This window comes from Athene cunicularia (assembly GCF_003259725.1).
Source record: "Athene cunicularia isolate RWA chromosome Z unlocalized genomic scaffold, athCun1 chrZ_part3, whole genome shotgun sequence".
NCBI lineage: Eukaryota > Metazoa > Chordata > Aves > Strigiformes > Strigidae > Athene > Athene cunicularia.
This window is the reverse complement of record NW_020799144.1, coordinates 15,953,067-15,974,403: the sequence shown is the minus strand read 5'-3', so window position 1 is coordinate 15,974,403 and position 21,337 is coordinate 15,953,067. Positions and strand designations below refer to the sequence as shown.

Genomic DNA, 21,337 nt, shown 5'->3' with positions numbered 1-21,337 from the left:
AATGTATTATTCAATCTTAATCCTTTGTTTTATCTCTTGGTCATATAGGTAAACTTTCAATTTTTGAATAGACAAGTTAGTGCAGAAGTAAGACGTCTGATTAGTCAAGTTTGAAGGCTGCTCTCATTTCTACGTGGTTTCCTTTTCTGTTTTCCAGTACGGGAACTTTACGAAAAATTCTATTTTGGGGCAATTTTCAGTGTAGTCTTAGGATTTTATAGAAAATTAGAGAACTGAAACGAAAACAGGTGACACATGAAAGCCTTTGCTGTTATTTAGCATAGCCATAGCTTCATATCTTTCAAACAGCGTCATGCAACGTTTGAAGAGTTAAGCCATGCTATAGCAAATCCCGTCTCTCATCTTCACCTACCTTTATAGCAGAGTGAAGTGTATTAGCATCGAGTGATTCATCTCCCAGAACAAAAGGGGTAAGGGAGCAGAATGACTGAGGGAAAAGAGGTTACACAGGATTGTTCACAGACTTGCAGAATAAGAACTGTGGTGGGAGAAGAGGGTGGTGTTGAAAACACGGTGGGGACACTGGTAGGGGGTTGCTCAGGTAACAGAGCACACAAAACTCGTGATGTGAGAGGAGGGTGCCAGACCCTGATGTGGAGTGGGCAATGTGAAACACAGATACCTGCCCTGAAATGAGAAAGGACTGAAAATGTGTGGGGAGGACAGTATTAGGGGAGGTAACAGACACAGCAGTGAGCTACTCCTGTGCAAGAAAAGCCTGGTCGCAGAAGCATGTACTTGTGTGATCAAAAAGTTAGTTTAGCATTGTCAGTTTTCTGTCTTGGTGGAAATAGTCCTGCCTCAGCTGTGGCTGAATTTAGGCGTAGTAAAAGACAGTTCTCAGTCAGAAGAGCTCACAATTTGAATAGGACAAAGGAATGGGGAAGAAGAAAACAGTATTCCTATTTTAATCAAATTTAAAGAATAGGAGTAGGTGATTTACCCAACTTCTGCTCTGTAGTGTAGTAGAGCTAGGAATTGAACTCTACTCACAAGCATAGCATAGCTCTACCTTGCAGGTGAATATAAATCTGTGTATATTTGTCACTTAAGGAGTTAGAGATTGCTGTGTTGATAGTGTACAGAAGACAGATAAATCAGGCCAGTTTTGCACTTTGAAGAAATACTTAACTGTTTTGATGTTAATAAACAAAACAGTTCTTAGTTGTTATCAGTTGTTCTCACGCAACATTAAAATAGTTAGTCCTTAACATGCTTTCCTAAACTGTGAGTAAACAGTACCACAAAGCTGATGCAGGACAGTTAACATTGATGGTTTGGGTCCTTGATCTTTGTTACTGAAGCAGCCAGCCTTGAGCTCTTGATGAGGGAAAGCATGAACCCAACAAGCAACTTCCCCCCAAATTTTTACTTTTTATTTTAGGCTTCTTACCATCCTCCTGAAAGCGTTCGGGAGGATCTCATTTGCTCTCAACATAACTGATTTTATTTTTTAGGGTCACGACTTGTTCTGGTTTTGCCAGGCATCTTCTCTGTTTATTTTGCAGGATACTTCTCATGCCAACAGACCTATTTCCTGCTTTATTTGTATACTTTAATCTTGCATATATTCCTGTTTGCGCATGTTTTCTTGAGCCCCTTTTCTGCACCCATGCCACAAGTTTCTGTTTCCTCCTTTGCAGTTGTGTGCTTCTATTTAGGTGAGTTACAAAATACACGTTTTCACAGGTTATGCTGTTCGTAGTGTTTCTGTGCCGTGGGATGCTTATGCACTGTCAGCAGTTACGCTGTTTTAGTGACCTTGCATCTCTTTTCAGTGCAAGGAAATATTGTGTTGTACTTGAAATGGTGGAGGTGGGTTTGCTGCGCCTAGAAGCATCGGTCCAAGAGCGTGCCGCAGTTGTGAGATGGCATTCTGAGGTTAATACCGAATGGGAGGTGTCAGTGCACAGCACGGCTCCCACAGCACTTCGTCACCTGACAAAAAGCAATAACGAAGAAGTTGGAGACAGGCGGGGATACCCAGAGAGAGGGAAAAGCAAGCTAGCTATCAGCCATTTAATGACGAAGCATTTACTGGTTCTTAGAGATACAGATGCCTCCTTCAGCTACTGATAGGACCTAAGTCATTGTAAAGAGCATTGTGTTATAACTTTGTATTATTCAGCCTATTGTTAACTATTAATTGTGCTATTAAAGTGTACAAGTGGAAGACAGTCACCTTGAAGGAAATTGGAAGGATTTTCCTTTTTTCCCCCTAATAAATTAAATTGCATCTGGGGGCAAACAGTGACAAATATCAACTACACATATTCACATGTCTGTGTCATCGTTGTGTGGTGGCATTCTTTAAATGCTTTGTGTGCACGAGTACTTTCAAGTGCAGAAATAAAAAAATAACACAAATTCCAGAATACTTAATTGGATGAATGTTTAAGATTCACTTTACCATTTGTGTGGACTTACTCTACATTAGTTAGGGTTGGGGCAGAGCTGCCCTTCCTGAATGTGCAGGTTTTACCCTCTTACTCAGCCAAATGCTCATAATTTTGAAAATATCCCTATTCTGTTGGAACCCATATCTGTCTCTTGGCGTCTAGTCTAATGGCTGTCTGTGGAATTAGTCTGAAGGAGAGAGAAATAATAAACCCAAGCATTTCAGTATTTACAGTGTTTTCAGGAACAAAAGATAGGATGTTTGTTTAGAGATTCAGAACAACACAAATCAGAGGAGATGCTCCTGGCAAAAGTGAAGATGAATTATTTTGCATAGTTCCAGAGTTAATTTCAGATTCCTCATTGCTTGTTCATGCTAGTGCGTAATGGTTGTACTGAGTGATTCTTAATATAAACAACACAAATGCATTTCACAATTTATACAATGTAGTATTTTTACTGCAAGTGTGATACATGTGCTTACGTTTCGGCATAGGTTAGTCTATGAAGATGTAATTTAACATTTCAGTTCCTACTGAAATGTGTAGTTCAATTATCAGCTGAGACACATTTCCCTGTATAATTCATTTTTAGTTCAGGGCTTTCAGTTGTGGCAAAGGTGTGTCTTTTTATTTATTTTTTTTTTTTAAAGAAATAATCATAATGTAGTGCTGGTATTTGTGACTAGCAGAAGTTCACTTTCCATCCCCTCCTCACCCATAGGGTTATTCAGGCAAATGTAAGGGAAGGGGCCTGGAATCTTTTCCTAAAGACATCTAAAAAATGGAGATAAAGGTGTCCAGAGGCTTTTGGTGGGCCTCTACTGTGGTCAGCTGAATCTAGCACACAGAGTGATAAAACACAATTCAATCGGGGTTTTACCCAAAGAACTGATTTGTTTTGGTAGTATGTGGTTGCTGTTGTTTCCAGAACCACTGGAGCTAGAAACCAATGCTATCTTTTCCTAAAGTAACAAGTTAATCTCCTGCCTGTTTGTGATAGCAGCTGTTAGAAGCTTATTGAATAGAAAAGTAGTGTGAGCAGGAAACATTTCTTTAAAGGAAGGGCATTATACTGAATGGGCATTTGCAGTATTTTTGAAACGTCTTGGTAGGCTGTCAAAGTGAAATAAATTTCCACATTTCTGAAGCCACATAAATGAAATTTGGCTTAAATGAAGTTGTGTTATACATCGGCATTTTGTATTTTTCTGTATTAAATGTTACTGTCCCATCCTAATTATTTTTACACTGTAGAGGATCTGCTTCTTATTTGTATAGCAAGCACTCCTGTATCTGTCATACAGAAAATTCTGAAACCTCTAATAGTTTTGAACTGAGATTCTTTGAAACATTGAGAAGCTCTAAAAATTACTATCTGAAAGAAGGGATTCCTGTGTTGATTTACTAAATTACGTTAATAGGCAGTAGTATGAATAGTATGCAAATTTGCTAATTACAACTTTTTGACCAGTTACCCAAGAGAGAATTACAGTTATTTTCTGGCACCAATTCTGGTGTCCGTTCTAATGATGCAAGCATGATGATGAGTAACTGGCATTTTAAGAAGGGGTCAGGAGTAGCAGCCTGAAACTACGGGTGATTTAAGTTAGATCTGAGAAATAAATGTCTAAAAATTGAGTCAAAATCAACAGTAGAATTTGTGAGAGAGATGACAGTGAGTATGTGGTATTAATAAATAAGAGTTTCTTCAAATGAGGGTAGAGTTTATCGTCCGTAAATGGACTAAGCTTGAAGGAAGAAGTCGGTTGGACCATAACCCAGATGAGGCCTCAGTTTTCTTGTTCATACCAATTGTGCAGGTTCTCATCGCATTTCATGGTATATTTTGGAAATGACCTGAATAGTTTGATCTACAAATACTTTCTGTTTATCAACTCTTACATTTTATCTTGATTACAGATAAAAGCTGAACTTTAAATAATAAAATGTAAGCCTAACACAAAAAATACTGTAATCTGTGTTGAATTAATATTTGGGGCTGGAAGGCTAAGTTTAAATTGACAAGGAGCTTGAGTTTCCACACAAGTTAGGTTAAGTATTAGTAGAGTTTGTCAAGAGTTTTTTTTTTTTTTTTTTTTTTTTTTTTTTTTTTTTTTTGTAGCTAAACTTTTCTGTCTTTTTCCATGTCCTTGAGGGTATTCAGTTTCAGAAAGTGACCTATGACACAGCTTTCCGAAGCTGAAATAGGCCTGCAGATTGAAAAGCTGTGGGCCACAACCTTCTTTGTGATCTAGGAAGCCCACATAATTTACACGTGGAATCATATTGTCTTCCTTCTTTAAACAGTGCTTCTAGTTAAGTTTGATGGAGTAGAAGAGTATGTGAGATTCGGTCATACAGCAGCTATTCCAAGGTAGAAGTAGTAGCTGGGTGTTTTGAGAGATAACAAATTTCCCATTCAGAACCATTTACGTATCTTTTTTGGCGCCCTGCTTTTTGATAGTCACTATCTATTTTTTCCCAACATATGGCAAGCTAGGAGATTCAGAATAGATGTATTCTTTCTGCCTTTGTTGTGCTACTTCAGCAAAGCCCGGACACTTACTTTTACTGCATATACGTTCTCAAACAGAAATAGACTTTTCATAAATATGTCTCAAAATATGAAACAGAAAATTTGCTCACATAGGCTCAGAAATATTTAAGAAAATTTTTGTATTTTTTTACTGAAGACCAAAGTTTTACAAAAATCGAGTAGTGGCTTGAATGGAATTCACAGGTTTGGTAAGAACTCCCCCTCCTGTATTTTTTTCTAGTCAGCTATTTGAAGTTATCTGGCTGGAACATGAGCATAACACAGATATCTAAAATAATCTAAAACACAATCAGAGCTGCAAAAATTTATTTCTTTGGATCTTTACCTTACACAGTTTAAGAAAGTGTAAGTGTGCAAGTGTAAGAAAGCATGTGTGTAACTGTGTGTTTAACAAAGTAGGTATTGATGGACTATCGGTAAGTTTGCTCATGTAATCGTAATTCCAAAAACTGTGTAATAGTTCTTTAAAGTTATTGTTTATCTAATTTTTCTTTATTCTTACATCTTCCCCAATAAGTACCGTACCCAGATTACATCTGAATGGACTTTCAGTATTCAGAAGTCCAGCACAGAAACATCTGACCTTAGTTTCTCATTATGAGCTATGTATAACACCCACACTTTAAATCTTTCATGCTATGGCAACCGGAGTGTGTTGTCCTACTTATCTATACTTTGGCTAACACACAAGCCTAGGGAATAGTGTTTTGTGGTAGGTGAGAATAAAACACTAGGCAAGAAAACTGGGCTTTTGAGGATTTGCTTGCCCATTTAGCCTGCTGTATTCAGTAGAGTTGCAGCTGGATGTGAGGAACACGGCCAGTGAAAAACATGGTGTAATTTAAAAGACTCCATAACCCTGGGGAATGCCAACAACTGGTGCAATTGGATAGTTCTGTCAGTGCAGCGACATTCGGTTATGAAGAGAGAAAGCAATTACATTTTATTTATAAAATTTTTATTTTTTACAAAAAGCTTATGAATATTTAGAAAATATTTGCAAAGTGTATATGACTTACTGCATTAACTTTTATTTATGGAAGTGCAGTAATTTTTATGTAATATAGTTTTAAAGAAAAATTGCTTTACCTAAAGAACTACTCAGTGCCTCACTTTTATCTTTTTAGGAAAAAAAGTGAATGCTAAAAAATTGGTAGTCAAATATTATTTCTTAAGAGATAAAAAAGTTGAATATTTAAAATAATTTGATGTGCAAAGTATTAGATAAAACATTCACAATATAATCAATAATGCATCCAATGTAATTGAACGTGGCAAAACACAGCCTTTTTAGTGTGATTTTTAAGTAGGCTTTAAGAATTCTGTTAAAGAGAAAAACAAGTGAAAGCAACAGGAACAAATCAGAAGGATATACAACTCCCTTTCCCTTTTCCTCCCTTGTCCTCATTCTCCCTTTCCCATCTTACATACTGCTTAATTACAAAGATCTTGGAAAACTTATTTTGAAGAATGTGTCTAAGTTAAGGTGTAAACAATGTTTTCAATTACCATCTTTCACAGTAAAAATGAAATAAATGTTGTTCTGTTTTGGTAACTAAAAGCTATCTATTCATTAGTTAAGCCAAAAAAAAAACCCAACACCAAAACCCCAAAAAACCAACCCAATCTTAAGATCTCTTTCATATTATTTTTAAGATCTTATTTGTATGCCAAGTATTAGTAAATCTTCTGGCAATATTTAGAAATGTAACATGATTATGTTTCGGTTTAAGCACATAGAAAATGAGTAACAACCCTTGTCACAGGACGACATTTTTATTTTGATAATTTATCCAACTTTTCACAGAAATTTCTATGAGGAAGAACACATATGCCTGAAGCAGATCATCCTTTTCATTTGTTTGTGTTATCTTGTATCTTCCAACTTCAGTGATGACTATAGTAGAAGTCTTTGAGGTAACATTTTTTATTAAGCAGCCCAGATTTGGTTTTTGATTGTCGGCTGAAAGAGGTAGAATTCTTGTAGGAGGGACCTGTCGGGCAGTCTAGCGGAAGGCAATATCCTTTGCAGTTATGCCCTCCTATTTCTCATACTTTATGTATTAATATTTAGGCCACTGTGCACCTGGCATTGCTTCAGTTCCTCTCGGTTATGTCAAATCAAATGCTGCTGTTCTCAGCTACATCATAGTCATGAGAGTCTCATGTCTTCTGCAGTGTTGGCACTTAATTTTCTCATTATTTTCAGGAAGAATCCACACATATCTTCATATCGTTTTCTTGACTTTTTGTTGGTTTTTTCCTTCCTCTGCACCTGTGTTTCTGAATGACTTCTTAAGCAACATGAGGCAGCAATATGCAAATAAATGGTTTGAGAACTCACTCAGAAATACAGACGTAGAAGGTGACATGGTTCTGAGATTCAGTGGAGAAGCATCTTTCTGACTAGTGCATTGTGTGCCGCTCACTTAGGTTCTGATTCTGAGTGCCTGATGAAGCCGTACCTTTGGATTTCTTTATAAATCTACATCCTGAAATCCTGCCTTGAGACTCTGCTCTGGCAAGTCCACGTCCTTTCTGTCAGCAGACCGTTCTGAGTGCAGTAGCTGGCATTTTTAAAGAGGTTTGATGTCAGGAAATACCTTCCATGGTTGTTCCCGAACACTCTCTTGTGTGTGCCGAGGACTCCCCAACTCCGCTGGTCATTCACGTTGCGTTCCAGTATGGTTTGTTTGTTCACACAGAACTCCCAGCTCAGGTTGCTCCTGTATCCGAGGAGCTGAAGGACCACGGATAGTATCTCATTGTTTTCCTTGACAAAAAAGAGAAGTCAAGCAGACCTCCTAGATGTGGTAGAGGTTATTCATCAGTATTTAAAACCACTTCACACATACTTGTTTAGTATAAATGGTGCCAAACAGTCTCGGAGTATCCATCAAGTTGCCTTTTCTGCTCCTGCCTATCAGAGGTATTTCCTACTTAAAGCATTCCAGGTGTGATTCATCTCTCAAACAGCAGGCATCCTATGAGGGGTTCAGTTGTCCCAGGACAATCCATTCATTTTCTTGCAGTTTGACAATAGGAGAACTTCTAAAAGTTGTGTCCTCATCTTTGATAAGGTGTTTTCCAAATGTCTTATCTAGAAGTCCCTGCAGTCCCTAGCTAGGAGATACCTTTCCTGTAAGTCATGTTTTGTTCATTTCTCACTCATGCTTCCATCCAGTTCCTTTTTGCAAGAAGTCCTTGGAGACTTACTTTCTTTCCCTGCTTCCTAAGACCTCCAGGTAGAGCAGATCAGAATAAGTATTATCTACATGGAAGGTACAGGCTGACATCAGGATGCAGCTGTGAGTCTCACAGTGATCCCTCCAGGAGGACCAATGCTTGTCATACGTCTTTGTGAAGTACCAACCTCATCCTGTCCCTGGCATTTAAGGATCTAGGGTCATCACTTTCCCTATTTTCCAGCACTGCATCATGACTGCATCTTTAATTAAGAACACCTAATGTTTTAAGGCTTTGTCTCTTACACTGAATTACAAATTTCGGGTAAGTTCAGCAGCATCAGTTACAGAGATTTTATTTTCCATTTGTGCAACTATTTTCCTGAAATTTACTATAGCTTAATTATCTCTGAGTCTTCTACCCCTCTGCAAAACTTGGCTGAGAATGGGAAGAGGGAGGGCCTGGGACAGCGTGGGGGAAGACAGATACATGGACAATAGTGACATAAGCCCTATTTTCTTTGGAAAGTAGACTGAGAAGTAGGGACACAAGAAGAAGTTGAAGTAGAGGAATGGAAGGTGAGAAGGTAATTAATATAGATATATGTAATATATAAATATGTATGTATTTATAGATAAAATACATATTTATTGTGCTATATAAATAGATATATTAAATATATAATATATAAAATAAAATAAATAATATAATGGAAAGGAGTTTTGTATAAAAAGGAGGGGGAAATAACTTCTTTTTAACCTACATTCCACATATTTTTGCTTTGAAGTAGAAAAAGATATAGACACTGAGAAGGAAGATGTTATTACAGGCGTTGTATATCACTGTTGTCACTTAGGTTGTGGTGAAAAACCTTCTTCAGAAAGGAAGTGATACAGATGTCTTTAAGGTTATTTAGTCTTGCTTTGCTGTCCTCTTACAGTTTGTACGTAAACAAATATTCTCAGCCAAAATACTTTGTTGCTTCTGGGCTTCGTCATGTATTTGCTGGTATACTTTGGATAAGAGTGGTGAAGGTTTCTTACGAATCCAAAGATGGAAATTGCTTCCTTAAGATAAGTCTGATTTGATCTATGGGCTGCTTTGAAGGTTTGGGTGAGGAACTCAGCAGCTTGATGTTTCCGTTGCATACTCCCGGATGTGGAGTATGGGGGAAGCAAGCAGATGCTTTTTATTCAAACAAGACCTTGTCTTGCAAGTTTGAAAATACCTAACACGTTCTAGATTGTGTGCACTCCAGTAGGTATGGTCCACTGTACGTGGTAAAAGGAAGTAGAGTGTCATTACATGATTATGGGCTTTTTTTCAAGGAGAGAAAAACAGAAGCTTAACAGTGCTTTTGAAGTAGAAAACCATAGGTGAATAAGAAGCAGTATATGACTGAAACACCCTGTAGTGTCTTAATGATGTATTAAGCATTAGGCAGAATGGCATGAGACTTTACAAGTTGAGTTATGCCAGGAAAAAACAATTTAAACTTCTGATTAAAAATTAAAAAAAAAAAAAAAAAAAAAAAAAAAAAGAAGGAAATTTAATGGACATTTACAGTTGTCTGTAAAACGTTTGCTATGACCCTGTGTAGAATTTTGTAAGAAGCTTTAATAATAGTATTTGGGAGTGGAAAAAAAAAATCCATGACATTTATACTAATAAACAAGCCTTTAGAACTGTGTCTGTGAACATGGACCCACTTAAAAGACATCTCTATGGAGAGTTTCTCTATTTCATTTTTATAAAATTGACATTTTTCAAACTCTCAGCTTTAAATTGCGAAGTAATGGAAGAAAATAGAATGTGTGGGAGTGAAGGGACTGAAATGCAGCCTACCTTTTAAAAGCTGTGGTCACAGACTTTTTTTGTAACTCTTTTAAAATATAATAGTTTCATTGGAACGCTGTTTCCTGTTAAAATTCTGACAAATCTGTATCTGATCTACTGAACTGTAAGACCTTAAAGGTCTTGAACATTTCTTTCCTTTAAATATCAGTGTCCTCCAAGAGTATTGTGTCAAGGTGGAGGATTTTTCCAATAAACAAGAAGAAAAAAGTCTTTTATGGTCTAGTATAGAAGTAGCTCGTATGTATTTGTAAATTTTTTAGTTGAAGATAGTGTATGTTAGCTTCTTTACCAGTGTGTTACAAGATTAGTTCTTTCAGTACAGTCCTTATAAATCTGTGCAGTTTAGACATTAATGACAAGCAAGATAGGAAGGGTGTAGCAGGTGTTTTGAGAGCACAGTTCTGGGAGGGATTTGGGGGTTTATAAAATATTGCCTCTTCTTCTGAGTTGGTAAGTGACAGAAAATGAGAAAACTCACATATTATCCCTGAACAGCATCTCTTATTGCCACAATAGGAAAGACGATTCTGCAGTAGATGCACTGTTAGTCTCACACCTAGGAGATATCCTGTATTCTTGTCTTTCAGGAAAAAAACACAATGCCATGCAGTCTTTCTGGGGAAAGTAATTATTGGTCTTGGACATTTTCTCATACCAGTATGAAAAATTTACTCAGTACTTATGATCCTCTGCTGTAGCTGCAGAAAATAAATCAAATATTATATACTATTTTGAAATTATTCTAATTATTGTATATTTTCTTGGCACTGTTAGTTAAAAAAAAAGGGTGATAAAACATACAGTTGGTATTTCTAACTAGCCTTTAAGAATCTCTTGTTTATGCATTAGTGATTACTTTAGTCTACTGATTGGTAATTATTTTTCTAATTGCAAAGTATTTTTTTTTAAATCCATACTTCATAAAGCATATCAATTTGTCAATGAGATTGATTGATAGAGTCTTAATTGAGGAAAATGGCAGAAGAGGATTTTATGCTGTGTTTGTGTGTATGTGGCAGTGGCAGAAAAGTCAGTTACTGAATTTTTCTTTTGTAAGACCTTAAACTACTCCTGAAGAAAACAACATTGCACCAGGTTTATCTATTTTTTAACTTCTTAAATATAATGGAACTACAGGCACAAAAAAAAATTATGTGAGAAGAAGCATCTTGAATCTTTCATTTATCTCTACTAAAGAAAGCCAGAAAAGGGAAAAAAAAAAAAAGGAAAAAAAGCACACTTGCATACAAACTGTTGTTGTCACACTTAACGTTTTTTGTAACTGTAAGACTAATAAGAAAGTGGGGAAAGCCACTGACTTTTCACAGGTAGGATGCTTAATGTTTGAGGACTTCTCGTCTAAGAATGGCTTGTTTATACATGTTGCATCTTGGGTGTTGTACACTGTGGGGTTCCAGCTACGGGGTAGCGAGCTGAGAGACAAAGATGGTGTAGGATTCTTTCACTCAAGACCAACTAAGAAAGTGGCCGTTTCTTCTCTCCTAAAGGTTATGAAATCACGTTATGCTTTATTCCTTTCTTCTGACATAACTCCTCAGGAGTTGCCTTGCAACTCCAGATGGCCTGTTCCTCTCTTGAAGTCACTGCCTTTGACCAATAGTGTTTGATTAAGTTTATGTAAATGAGAATTCTTTCCCTGTCTTTGAACATCTCTTACCAGTCCCAAGTAGCAGGAAATCTAAAAAAGCAGTGCTGATTCCTTTGCTTTATATTCTCAACATTTCACTTTGTGTGACTCAAAGAATGAGGGAGAGGCAGTAGGGAGAACTTGTGGATCTTGGTTTTAAATTCTTGCATGTACATATGCCTATAAAACAGGACTAAGCCGCACAGTTTGAAAAACCCACAGATATTAAAAATAATAGCATATGCTATTTCTCAGAAATGTGCGTTTTCGCAGTCCTTTTTCAGGGCTGTAGACAGTATCGGTGATTCAATGGCTGGCATAGCTGCCGTAGATCCGAGCACTGCGGTTCTATTACAGCTTTAGATAGAAGGCACAGCTTTCTGTTTCATCCAGAGTGAGCACTGTGTTTCCTCAGTCCCGCTGTGGGTTGTATCTTTTTCTCACTCTCTCATTTGCCGTCTCTTATAATGGTAGAATTTGGGAGGAAAAAAATAACTGTATTCAATACGGTTACAAATTTAATTATAGAAACTTTAAATCTCTCTTTGAAAGATATAAAGGAAAATGCGCTACCCGTATGGTGAATAATAACTGATTATAAACCTAACATTTAAATATGTTTATGACAACAGCAAATGTGGAAAGTCTGCAGGGCGAACATTACAAGATGTTTTTAATAAAACCCGATTCAAAGTTATTTGTGGCATTTAAAATATTTTGTAAATACAACCCTCATGAAGACTATTTTTCGTGCGCATTAAATCTTTGTTTTTACTGGAATGATACGGTATTCTTTTTGTAAAAGCTGTGTATGCTTCAGCAAAGTATGGGAAATAGGGGAATATGAAATGTAAATTGGAAAATTTACACAGAAAATTTACATAGAAAATTTTCAATACCTGCCTATTAGCAGAACCAAAAATGGGTTATGTTCTTTTATAGACAGAATTTTTAATTTCTTCCTTTTCTTATGCCAGTCTTTATTTTAAACAGTGGTGCAATTTTTATCACAGAAAATTGGGTAGGAACCTTTTATTGTGTCAGAGTAGAGCTCAAGAAATTACAATTTTTGAATGTGTTTCTTGTGTAAGCTCTATGTGGTTTCCGAAAAAAAACTTTAAATATTCAGACGATGTGGAGTCCAGAACAGTAGGAATTTCGTGTTGAATAGTATTATCTCAGGCCATTGCCATCACTGTTGCTGCCTGCTGTGCGATTGCAGATGACATCTTCTGTGCTGTAAAGCGGCTGGGAACAGTTGTGCAACTAAAGATAGATAAAGGAAATCATTGTTAAGATGATGGTTTGAAAGTGTAAGCTGAGTGATGAAAAATCTTGTCAATTCTCTCATCCCCTTTTAGTTTTGCAAGGATGCTAGGGCAATAAAGAGATATCTCCTGTAAGATAAGAAGCAGTATCAGAAAAAAAGCTTCAAGGGTTTGGCTAGTTCTCTGTACATATCGTGCTGCAGTTTGAAATATCCCTGTTTTCAAATCACGGGTACATTGACATCCGCTTTTTAAAGTAGTGCTAATGGTAACAATTTTCTTTTATTGTCCTGGATATGGGTGGAATGAGAGCTCTAGGGGTAAAACTCATATAAAGTAAGTTTTCAAATATTTAGATTGGCTGTAAAGTAACAGTCCAGAAAATTTGATTGCCACGGTGCTTGGATCCCACTTAGACAGGGCATTTTGTGCTGAAGTGTGGAATATTATATGTGGAAAAAATGTTGCTAAATGAATAAATGTATTAGGTAATAGTTTCTAAATATTTTATACGTACAGATTATTGTTTAAATTTGAAATATAAATAGTTATGTAAAAGTTGTTTTGAAATATACTGAAGGTAATATTTGAAGTATTTGGAAATAAGTGTCTCATTACACAAGAATTAAAATAGTACATTGGCATTAACTGGATGAAATTAATAACAGGTCATGTGTTCTTTAACTCTTGAATGACTTTTTAAAGACTGAATCGTGGAGTTGTAAAATACTGAGATTTGGTTTATACAAATCTTCATTTAGAAATCAGTGATTTGAACAAAACTGTTTCAGTCTGACATTTTTTTATCCACTGAAGAGGTTTGTTTACACATGTGCTGATTGTGGTTAACAACAGAAATTGTGATACCACCAAAACATTTTTTCTGAATAAATCAGGAAGCTAAACTACCATAATGAAATTGAAGAGGTTTTTTTGTTTGTTTGTTTGTTTGTTGGGTTTTTTAAAATTATTTTATTCTTCAGCTTTAGACACAAAGTTGGTATTTAATTCTCTACCTTTGTCAAACCATTTACGTTAAAATTATTTAAGGTTCATTTAATCAAGATGTGAATTGGTAATTTTCAGTCTTATGGAATAAATCTGTTGTATTATGCTGGCCTTAACAGGTTAGAAATACTGGGAATTAAGGCCACCTACCCAAGTATACATCATTTACTTAACATGACACCCCATAAATTGTTGGTTCCATTAAATATCTGCCAGTGCTTAAGTAGTAGATTCTGTTTAGGTTTAGATAGTTTCTTTAGATTATTTCATACGCAGTAGTGTGTGTATAAAAGCTTATCTGTGGATTTTATTGAAACCTTGTTGGTTTGTTTTGTCTTTTTTTTTTCTGAAAACGTACTTTGTAATTTGCTCAAGTAGGTGCTATAGTGCTTGAAGACAGATCTCTCTGGATCTGAACTGTATGAAAGGGCATACTGTCTGAGGCTCCCTAGGTTACCTAGGGTTTGCAGAAGTGTGTGCAGGGCATGTGCAAACCCATGAAAGTTTAACGTTTAGTTGGGAGTTTAACAAAATGTGATCAATCATTTTGAGAAACCATGTCTAACTTTACACTTACTGCTTTAGTTCTGCTATGATTTTCTTGGAACACATACAGACTATAATTTTTTTTCAAAGGGCCTAACAGCTCATCTGATTAATTTTCCATTAGACTTAGGCAATTGGTTCAGTGGAAACTCCAGGCAAATTGAAGCTTGAAACTGTATTTAGATATTTTTTTTTTTCCCCCCACTGGGTGTTCTATGTAATTATAATATAAAATTTGCCTGACATTCTCCATGGTTGATGCTGTCCTGTGATATCTGAAACCCACTGAAGTCAACACAAGGATCTTAACTGGCTGAAGTGCCATGGGGAAATAAAGGAGTAACAGTACTGAGTATTTAGCAATAAATAAGTCTGTTAATGTTTACAGAGTTTCTAAAAATGCTAGAATTGATTTGTATGCTATAAACATGACCCAGTAATGTTTTACCCAGCTAATGAAGGACTCATAATTTATATTTAAAAAGAATAGTGTTTATGTCAAAAAGTGAGAGATGTCTGTTATCTGCAAACCTACAGTATGATAGACTATGAATCTATAAATAGTTAATAGTTAGTAAGTATATATTTATATATACAGATGTATATTGTACGTGTGTGAATTCAGCAAAAGTGCTCATACAAAAATCTGTTCAAATTTTAGGTCCACAAACTTCTATGAACTGTATGTCTGAGAACAAATGCTTATTATAGTTAAATAGAAACATTACAAATTAATCTTAGAAATCCCACGGAATTTCCCGTGTATGTTTGTAATGGAAGGTTTTCACAATGAGGGTTTATTGAATTGTTTTATCAGAATGAAAAAAATTCCTATTTGAACTAAATGTCATTTTATATCGGATTTCTATGGGAAGATTGGTTCCTTTTGATTGACATTGAAAAAAGAAAACATGAGAAAGGAAAAAATAAAAAGTGGTCTTTGGTGGTAAACACTACATGAATTGAAAAAGCATCTGTTGTATCAACTTGAATGTTCTATAATGTTTTTACAAATAGGACTGATTGTTTTTGACAAAAATTGATTCTCAACGTTAGGCTTCTTAGAAGTGGAGAATTGTTACAGTGAAGATAAATTGTGTTGACACTGTGGGTTAAAATAAGAGACCTGAAAAAATTTTCTTTTTAAGCTAGGCTGTACATAGGTTAAGTTTCTTGAGTAGCTACCAAAAAGATTGACAGCTATATCACTTTAATAGTGATGAATGGTCCTCCAGAATGTTTTGAAAAGCACTATACCTGTTACAGATAGGGACACGCTGAGCTGCATCTGAAGCAGGTTCTCGAAGACCATTTGTGTCAAAACATACAATATTTCACTGTAATAGTAAACAGAAATAGGATGGAATGATACTCTTTATGCAGCATAATAGCAAGTGTTAAATTGGTCTTCTTTGTAGAAGAACTGGGTTATTACAGTCTAAAATATTTTTAAACTATTTGGAGTTTCAAAACAGAGTTATTCCCCCTTACTATTACAAATAATAAATTTTTTAAAAAAGGATTTATTTCTCCACAAAAATTGGTTTTTTTGCCATCAGAGGAGGACCGTGTCATCCTGTCTCTCAGGGAGCAGCAATGACTGGCTGCTCTTGGAGGGCCAGGAGGCGGATAACCCCAATGGCAGTGGAGGGACCTCGGTGGCTGAGGTGAGTGGGGCAGGCGTGGGGTGATAGTCTAGTCCAGCTCATCAGGCACTTAAAGCCTGTTAGTGTGCTCAGGGCCCTGACACTGGTAGAATTTCTGCTCAATTTGTATTAGTTTATATCTTGATGTAATCATTTTTTACTTCTGAAACATTTGTGTGTTTTGCTTCTCCATATGATAGTCTTGTATGAGAAGAATTCTTAGACTTTCATAAGAAGAAATTACTATTGACCATCTAAACAATATTTGAAAACTGAATAATCAAATGTTGCTTTTTTCCCCATAAACCAAGACTGAAAGGAATAATTACCTTGTTTTGACAAGTGAATTGAAGAAGTATGACATAGAAGTCTTACAGGAATGCATACATGAAAACTAGGCTGTCATGTTTACAAGGTGATTTTTTTCATATGATGAATTTTTCAAACAGTAAGTGGTCTGTAAACTATACTGATATTTTTCTGGGGAACACAAGCTTCTTTTGGCTATCCTGTAAGGAAAAGAGTTAGGAATAAATATAAAATTTTGATTGTGCAGCTATTTTATGAAAACTCTGAATCATTCCAGGCTGTTATTATTTTTGTATTACATGTCTCTATTATACAGTACATTTTACACCAGCCATTGCAAGCGTGGTTGAATAAAAGATGGGCTTGACTTACAGGTATTGAATGGAGTTAGCATCACATTCTTTATAAATCCCGAGGTATTTCTGAAGAGAAAAGGGAATGGATTTGTGTGACCGTGTCCAAATACAAGTAGTATCATACATGTGCAAACAACTCTCTTTTCAGTGTCCCTTTAATCTCAATTCTGTAAAGCACTGTTTAGTGTTTTTGCATTGGTCGCAGAACCATCCTAAGCTGGCCTACTGTTTTTTTACCAGAGCAACTGACAAGTATTTCAGTATTTGAGAGAGAGAGTTTTAACTTCTACGTTTAATTACAGTGTCTTTAATTGCAGTAACATCTGTTAAGATGCTTTGAATCTTATATTCAAAGACTGATCTTCCCTCAGTGTAATATCTGTTGTATTTGGTTTACATCCAGACTTTTTAACCAGAAGGGTGACTTCAGCTTCAGCTACATTCCAAAAACTGAAAGTCTTTCAGTTGTTATTCGCAAGGGGGTATTCCATAGCTTCTGAGAATTTAAGAAAATTATATATCCATAAAATATTATTTAGTATTGTGCTGTTAATTCAGATGTGCATGACAGGAGGCTTTAAAGGACCTTCACATTTGTTCTGAATTTGTTTCGAAAGAGCAAAACCAGAATCAGTAGTGTCTGAAGAAACGCACAGTTCTGCTACTTGTAGGTCTGCACTCGAACACCTATCATCCCGACCTTGCATCTTAATCTGATGTTCTTTTGGAGCATGTGTCCTGTAGACTGTTCACTTAGAAAAACTCTCAGTCTATTTTTCTAGTAGTGCCTCTGGGTAAATTTCCAACCAACACTTTTATTTCTTCATAAAAGAATATTGCTTGTAAGAAAAAACAGTGTATTTATTAATTCATTATATTTTGTTGCCCAAACATTGTGTGCATCTGAGTAGTTATGTTTGTTCCTCATGTTTCTAGTGCAATATGAATAGTATTATTAAATGCTAAATAATGGACATGAAATATACTGAAGAAGTTTCCACTTTTTACATAATTTTTAATCTAACTTCAGTAGCAAGCCATCACTGGTTGTAAAATCAACTTCATTATTTCGCAAAAAAGAGAATACAGAAAAAAACCCCCAGAAAATGGCAAAAAATAACTGCTACCTCTTTGCTTCTGATATAGAGACTTCTGGGATTTAGTGTCTTAGTTTGAGTAGGCCAGTGGATTTGACCTGTGTTTTGGCAAAGTATTTGTTGAGTAAAATGTGTATAGAGCAAGATGACACTTCTTTTCTGGTAGGTTATAGTGTTTTTGTTTGGATTTTTATGTTGTAATTATTTATAGTGATGTGCTTAATTTCCAGAGCGGTTACTCCTTGGACAGAGATTATAAGTGCACCGAAAATAAATTTACTCTGTAATGTATTTATTTTTATAGTTTCCAGTTATAATAGTAAAAAAAAAAAAAAAAAAAAAAAAAAGTCTGCTACTCTGATTAAGGTAAAAGAATTTTTAATTTTATTTTTTTTTTAAAAAAGCAGGATATTATGAAATTTATCTTTGCTTTTCTTTTATAGGTGTCCTTCTCTGTAGCATTCTACTCAGAAGCATGCAGAAGGTTTACTATTCCACACTGATTTTATAATTCACTACATAAATGCTTTCCTTATTGATTTAAGTATTTCCAAGGAACAAAATGTTGTGTTTTGGTAGTTCTGGTCTGAAGTTTTTTCATTATTTAACTGCTTTTCTGTGTCTAATTTACAGATTCTGGAAATGGAATGGGGAGGAGAGTATTCTCTTGATTCTTCCAATTTAGACTGTTTGTTGAATGTCGTTCCTGGGGAATTGGAGTTCCAACAAATCCTTAGTGATCTTGATGAAGAAATAAAGAAGAATTCTTCTAGGTAAAGAGTATTTTATTTGTATCCAAAATATTAATGAAAGTCATTACATTTAGGAAGAAATAATGACTTTTTTATTCTTCCTTTTCTAGTTGTAGGTTAAAATTCTGATAATTATTTCAGTAGTAATTTTGCCTTAACCACTTGAGCATTTAACAAATTTTTAATGCCATATAATTTTTGTGCTACAGTCTTTCTCTGTATGGTATTTTTAACAGTTGAATCATCTTAATCTTAGGAATTATTGCAGTAGGTGTGATAGTGGAGGAAGAAAATGTGTATTCCCATGACAGTTGTATTTCCTACAGCTATGAGATAGAATTTTTATTCACTAAAAGAGCTACAGAATTTTACAAAAACGCAAAATTTTAACTATGTTCTTTAAGCATTTTTGATGGAGGTAGAAAAAGCAAGTAAGTTAATATATGTAATCTTTTTTATATAAGCCATTATTTTACCTATTTCAGTTAAAACTGTTATGCTGCAGTAGATTATTTTCTAACCAGAATTTGTTTTGTAATATATTTCACTGTCCACTTCTTTGTAACATACTGGTTTCCAAAAAATCAATGCTGTAGAAACAGTGGAGTACTGACAGACTTCTTTGTTGATGCAGATTTTCTGCATGACTACAAAAAAATCGGCTCTAGCTTTTGTGCCTTATTTGAAAAGTGGTGGCAGTGTTCCGTGGCTGAACTCTTTAGTACCTTTAAAATACTCTGCTCGGCGAAGGATGCTCGTAAGCATCTTTCACCGATCTCCCCTTAAAAAATTTGGTATTAAATTTTGAAAATGCTTGCCTTTGGATAACACTGCATGTAATAGATTTGTATGATTTCCAAGAATGCCCTTCATGACATCTGTTTTAAGATTGTGTAGTTTTAATGAAACCTGTATTTTTGAGAGGTTTTTCCTGCCAAAGAGCTTCTTGAAGAATGCGGATGAACCATTGCTGTGTCTCACTGAAAACTGATTGAGGTCATCTCTGAATTATTGTTACACTGCTTATGGCCAAGCTGAGAGATTTTTTCAGCCTTTTTATTTATATTACTCTTATCTCACGTTTTGAACATTTTATTTTTAAAACCTAGTGTTTACAGATGTAGTTGCAACAGTAATAATCCTAGGGTAGAAATGATAGCGAGGATCTTAGAAATATGCTGTTGCGGACCCCTGCACAGTGCAGTTTCATAGCACAATTTCCCAGCTGTTGACATCAGTGAAATGTAGGTACTTACTTAGAGTTTACTTGATGTCATAACACAGTTACAGGTACTGAAGTTTTGAGTTGCTATGGTCTTGTATATCTGGGAAAAAACAGCATCAGCATTTTTGGCAGATGTGTTGTCACCTCCTCAGCTACCAAATCAAAGTGGTTTTGTCATCATTATGCAGAGGCAGCCCGAGAGTTGGAAAGGTTATTATCAAGATCAGTCTTTGGAATGCATGCTTCGCTACTATCTTTATTTTTAACGTGTGTGAAATGTATGCTGCTGGTTGAGAAATCTTTTGGCTGTGTGAGAGCAGGCCAGCTGTTTGCTCCTTTTAATGGTATTTTATATCAGTTAACGTTTTGTGTTACGTTTTCCATTAACATCATCACAGTGGAACTGTTTGTCATATTTAAGAAAGCTGATTGTCCCTGTCTCAGGTGCATAGTCCAACAAATCAGAAGGGCCTTTCACTATGAGTTTTGTAAGATCCAAACAGTATTTTATCCAAGGAGAGGAGGAAATTGTTTTAGGGTGTGGTACACAGCAACGCATGTCAGGAAAAGCTTTGTATTTCTGCTGAATTGACACTTAAGCTAGTTTTCTAAACTAATTTTCACAAGGAAAATCAGAAAGTAGCCCTGTAGTTACCAGGTGATATTTTGCTCCTGTAATATGTCAGTTTCAGAAATGGAGAGGAGTTTAAAAGAAGATGGACAGCAGCTGATGTGACTTTTAAATTAAAAAGAGTCCTTTTATTGCTAATATATTAGAGGTAGCATGGAATGAAATCATTTTCAAGTTACCATTGATCTTTGTAAGTGGTATGATAAGAGCAGCTCTATGCGCTATGGTGATACAATTGGAATACAATCCATTTTTCATCAGATAGATTTATGATTTTATTATACCACAGAGAATAAACATAATAGTATACAGCATATATATATTTTTAAAAATAAAACATTGTGTAAAAAATTATGATCCAAAAGTGTGTAAATCACTTGAATGCTCATTTATTGCCTTACAACTGAATAGCTTTTATAAAATTGTGTGACACGACAAATCAGATATGCTTTCCAGCACTTGAATTACCTTCAGTATTTTTGTATTGTACCAATTCTATTTGGTGCTATAACTAAAAAAAAAAAAAAAAAAAAAAAAAAAAAAAAAAAAAGAAAAAAAGAAAGGCCATCTGTGCGTGTTTTATTGTTTTATTTGTAAGTTTTAAGGGAGTAAGTGGTTCATTCATTCACTATTATATAACAGAGCTCTTATTACACTGGAACGTTACCTTTATTTTTACAGCAGTTTATAGAAGCAGGTGAATATGAACTCTCAGAACTATTGTCTTTGCTGGCCAGTTTCTTGGGCAGTAATAGTCTCAGGTTATTTTAAAGCATGAAGTTGTATTCATAATTTCATCAGGATGGCCATTTGTCTTTCCCCTCATAATTC

General features: G+C 35.4%; 1 protein-coding gene across 5 annotated transcripts in view; it reads left to right on the top strand.

Moving 5' to 3' along the window:
- The window catches only part of KIAA0825 (KIAA0825 ortholog), a 255,047-nt gene that overhangs the window by 7,717 nt on the left and 225,993 nt on the right, over positions 1 to 21,337 (top strand). For 2 of the 5 annotated variants that reach the window (XM_026866725.1, XM_026866724.1), the window contains exons 1-3: positions 8,699 to 8,749; positions 16,050 to 16,157; positions 18,532 to 18,671. In XM_026866725.1, the coding sequence (XP_026722526.1) occupies positions 8,735 to 8,749; positions 16,050 to 16,157; positions 18,532 to 18,671 (263 nt within the window). In that variant the 5' untranslated portion in view covers positions 8,699 to 8,734. Of the gene's footprint in view, positions 1 to 8,697; positions 8,750 to 16,049; positions 16,158 to 18,531; positions 18,672 to 21,337 lie in introns of those variants that run through there. The other 3 variants (XM_026866726.1, XM_026866723.1, XM_026866727.1) reach the window with 3 other exon arrangements.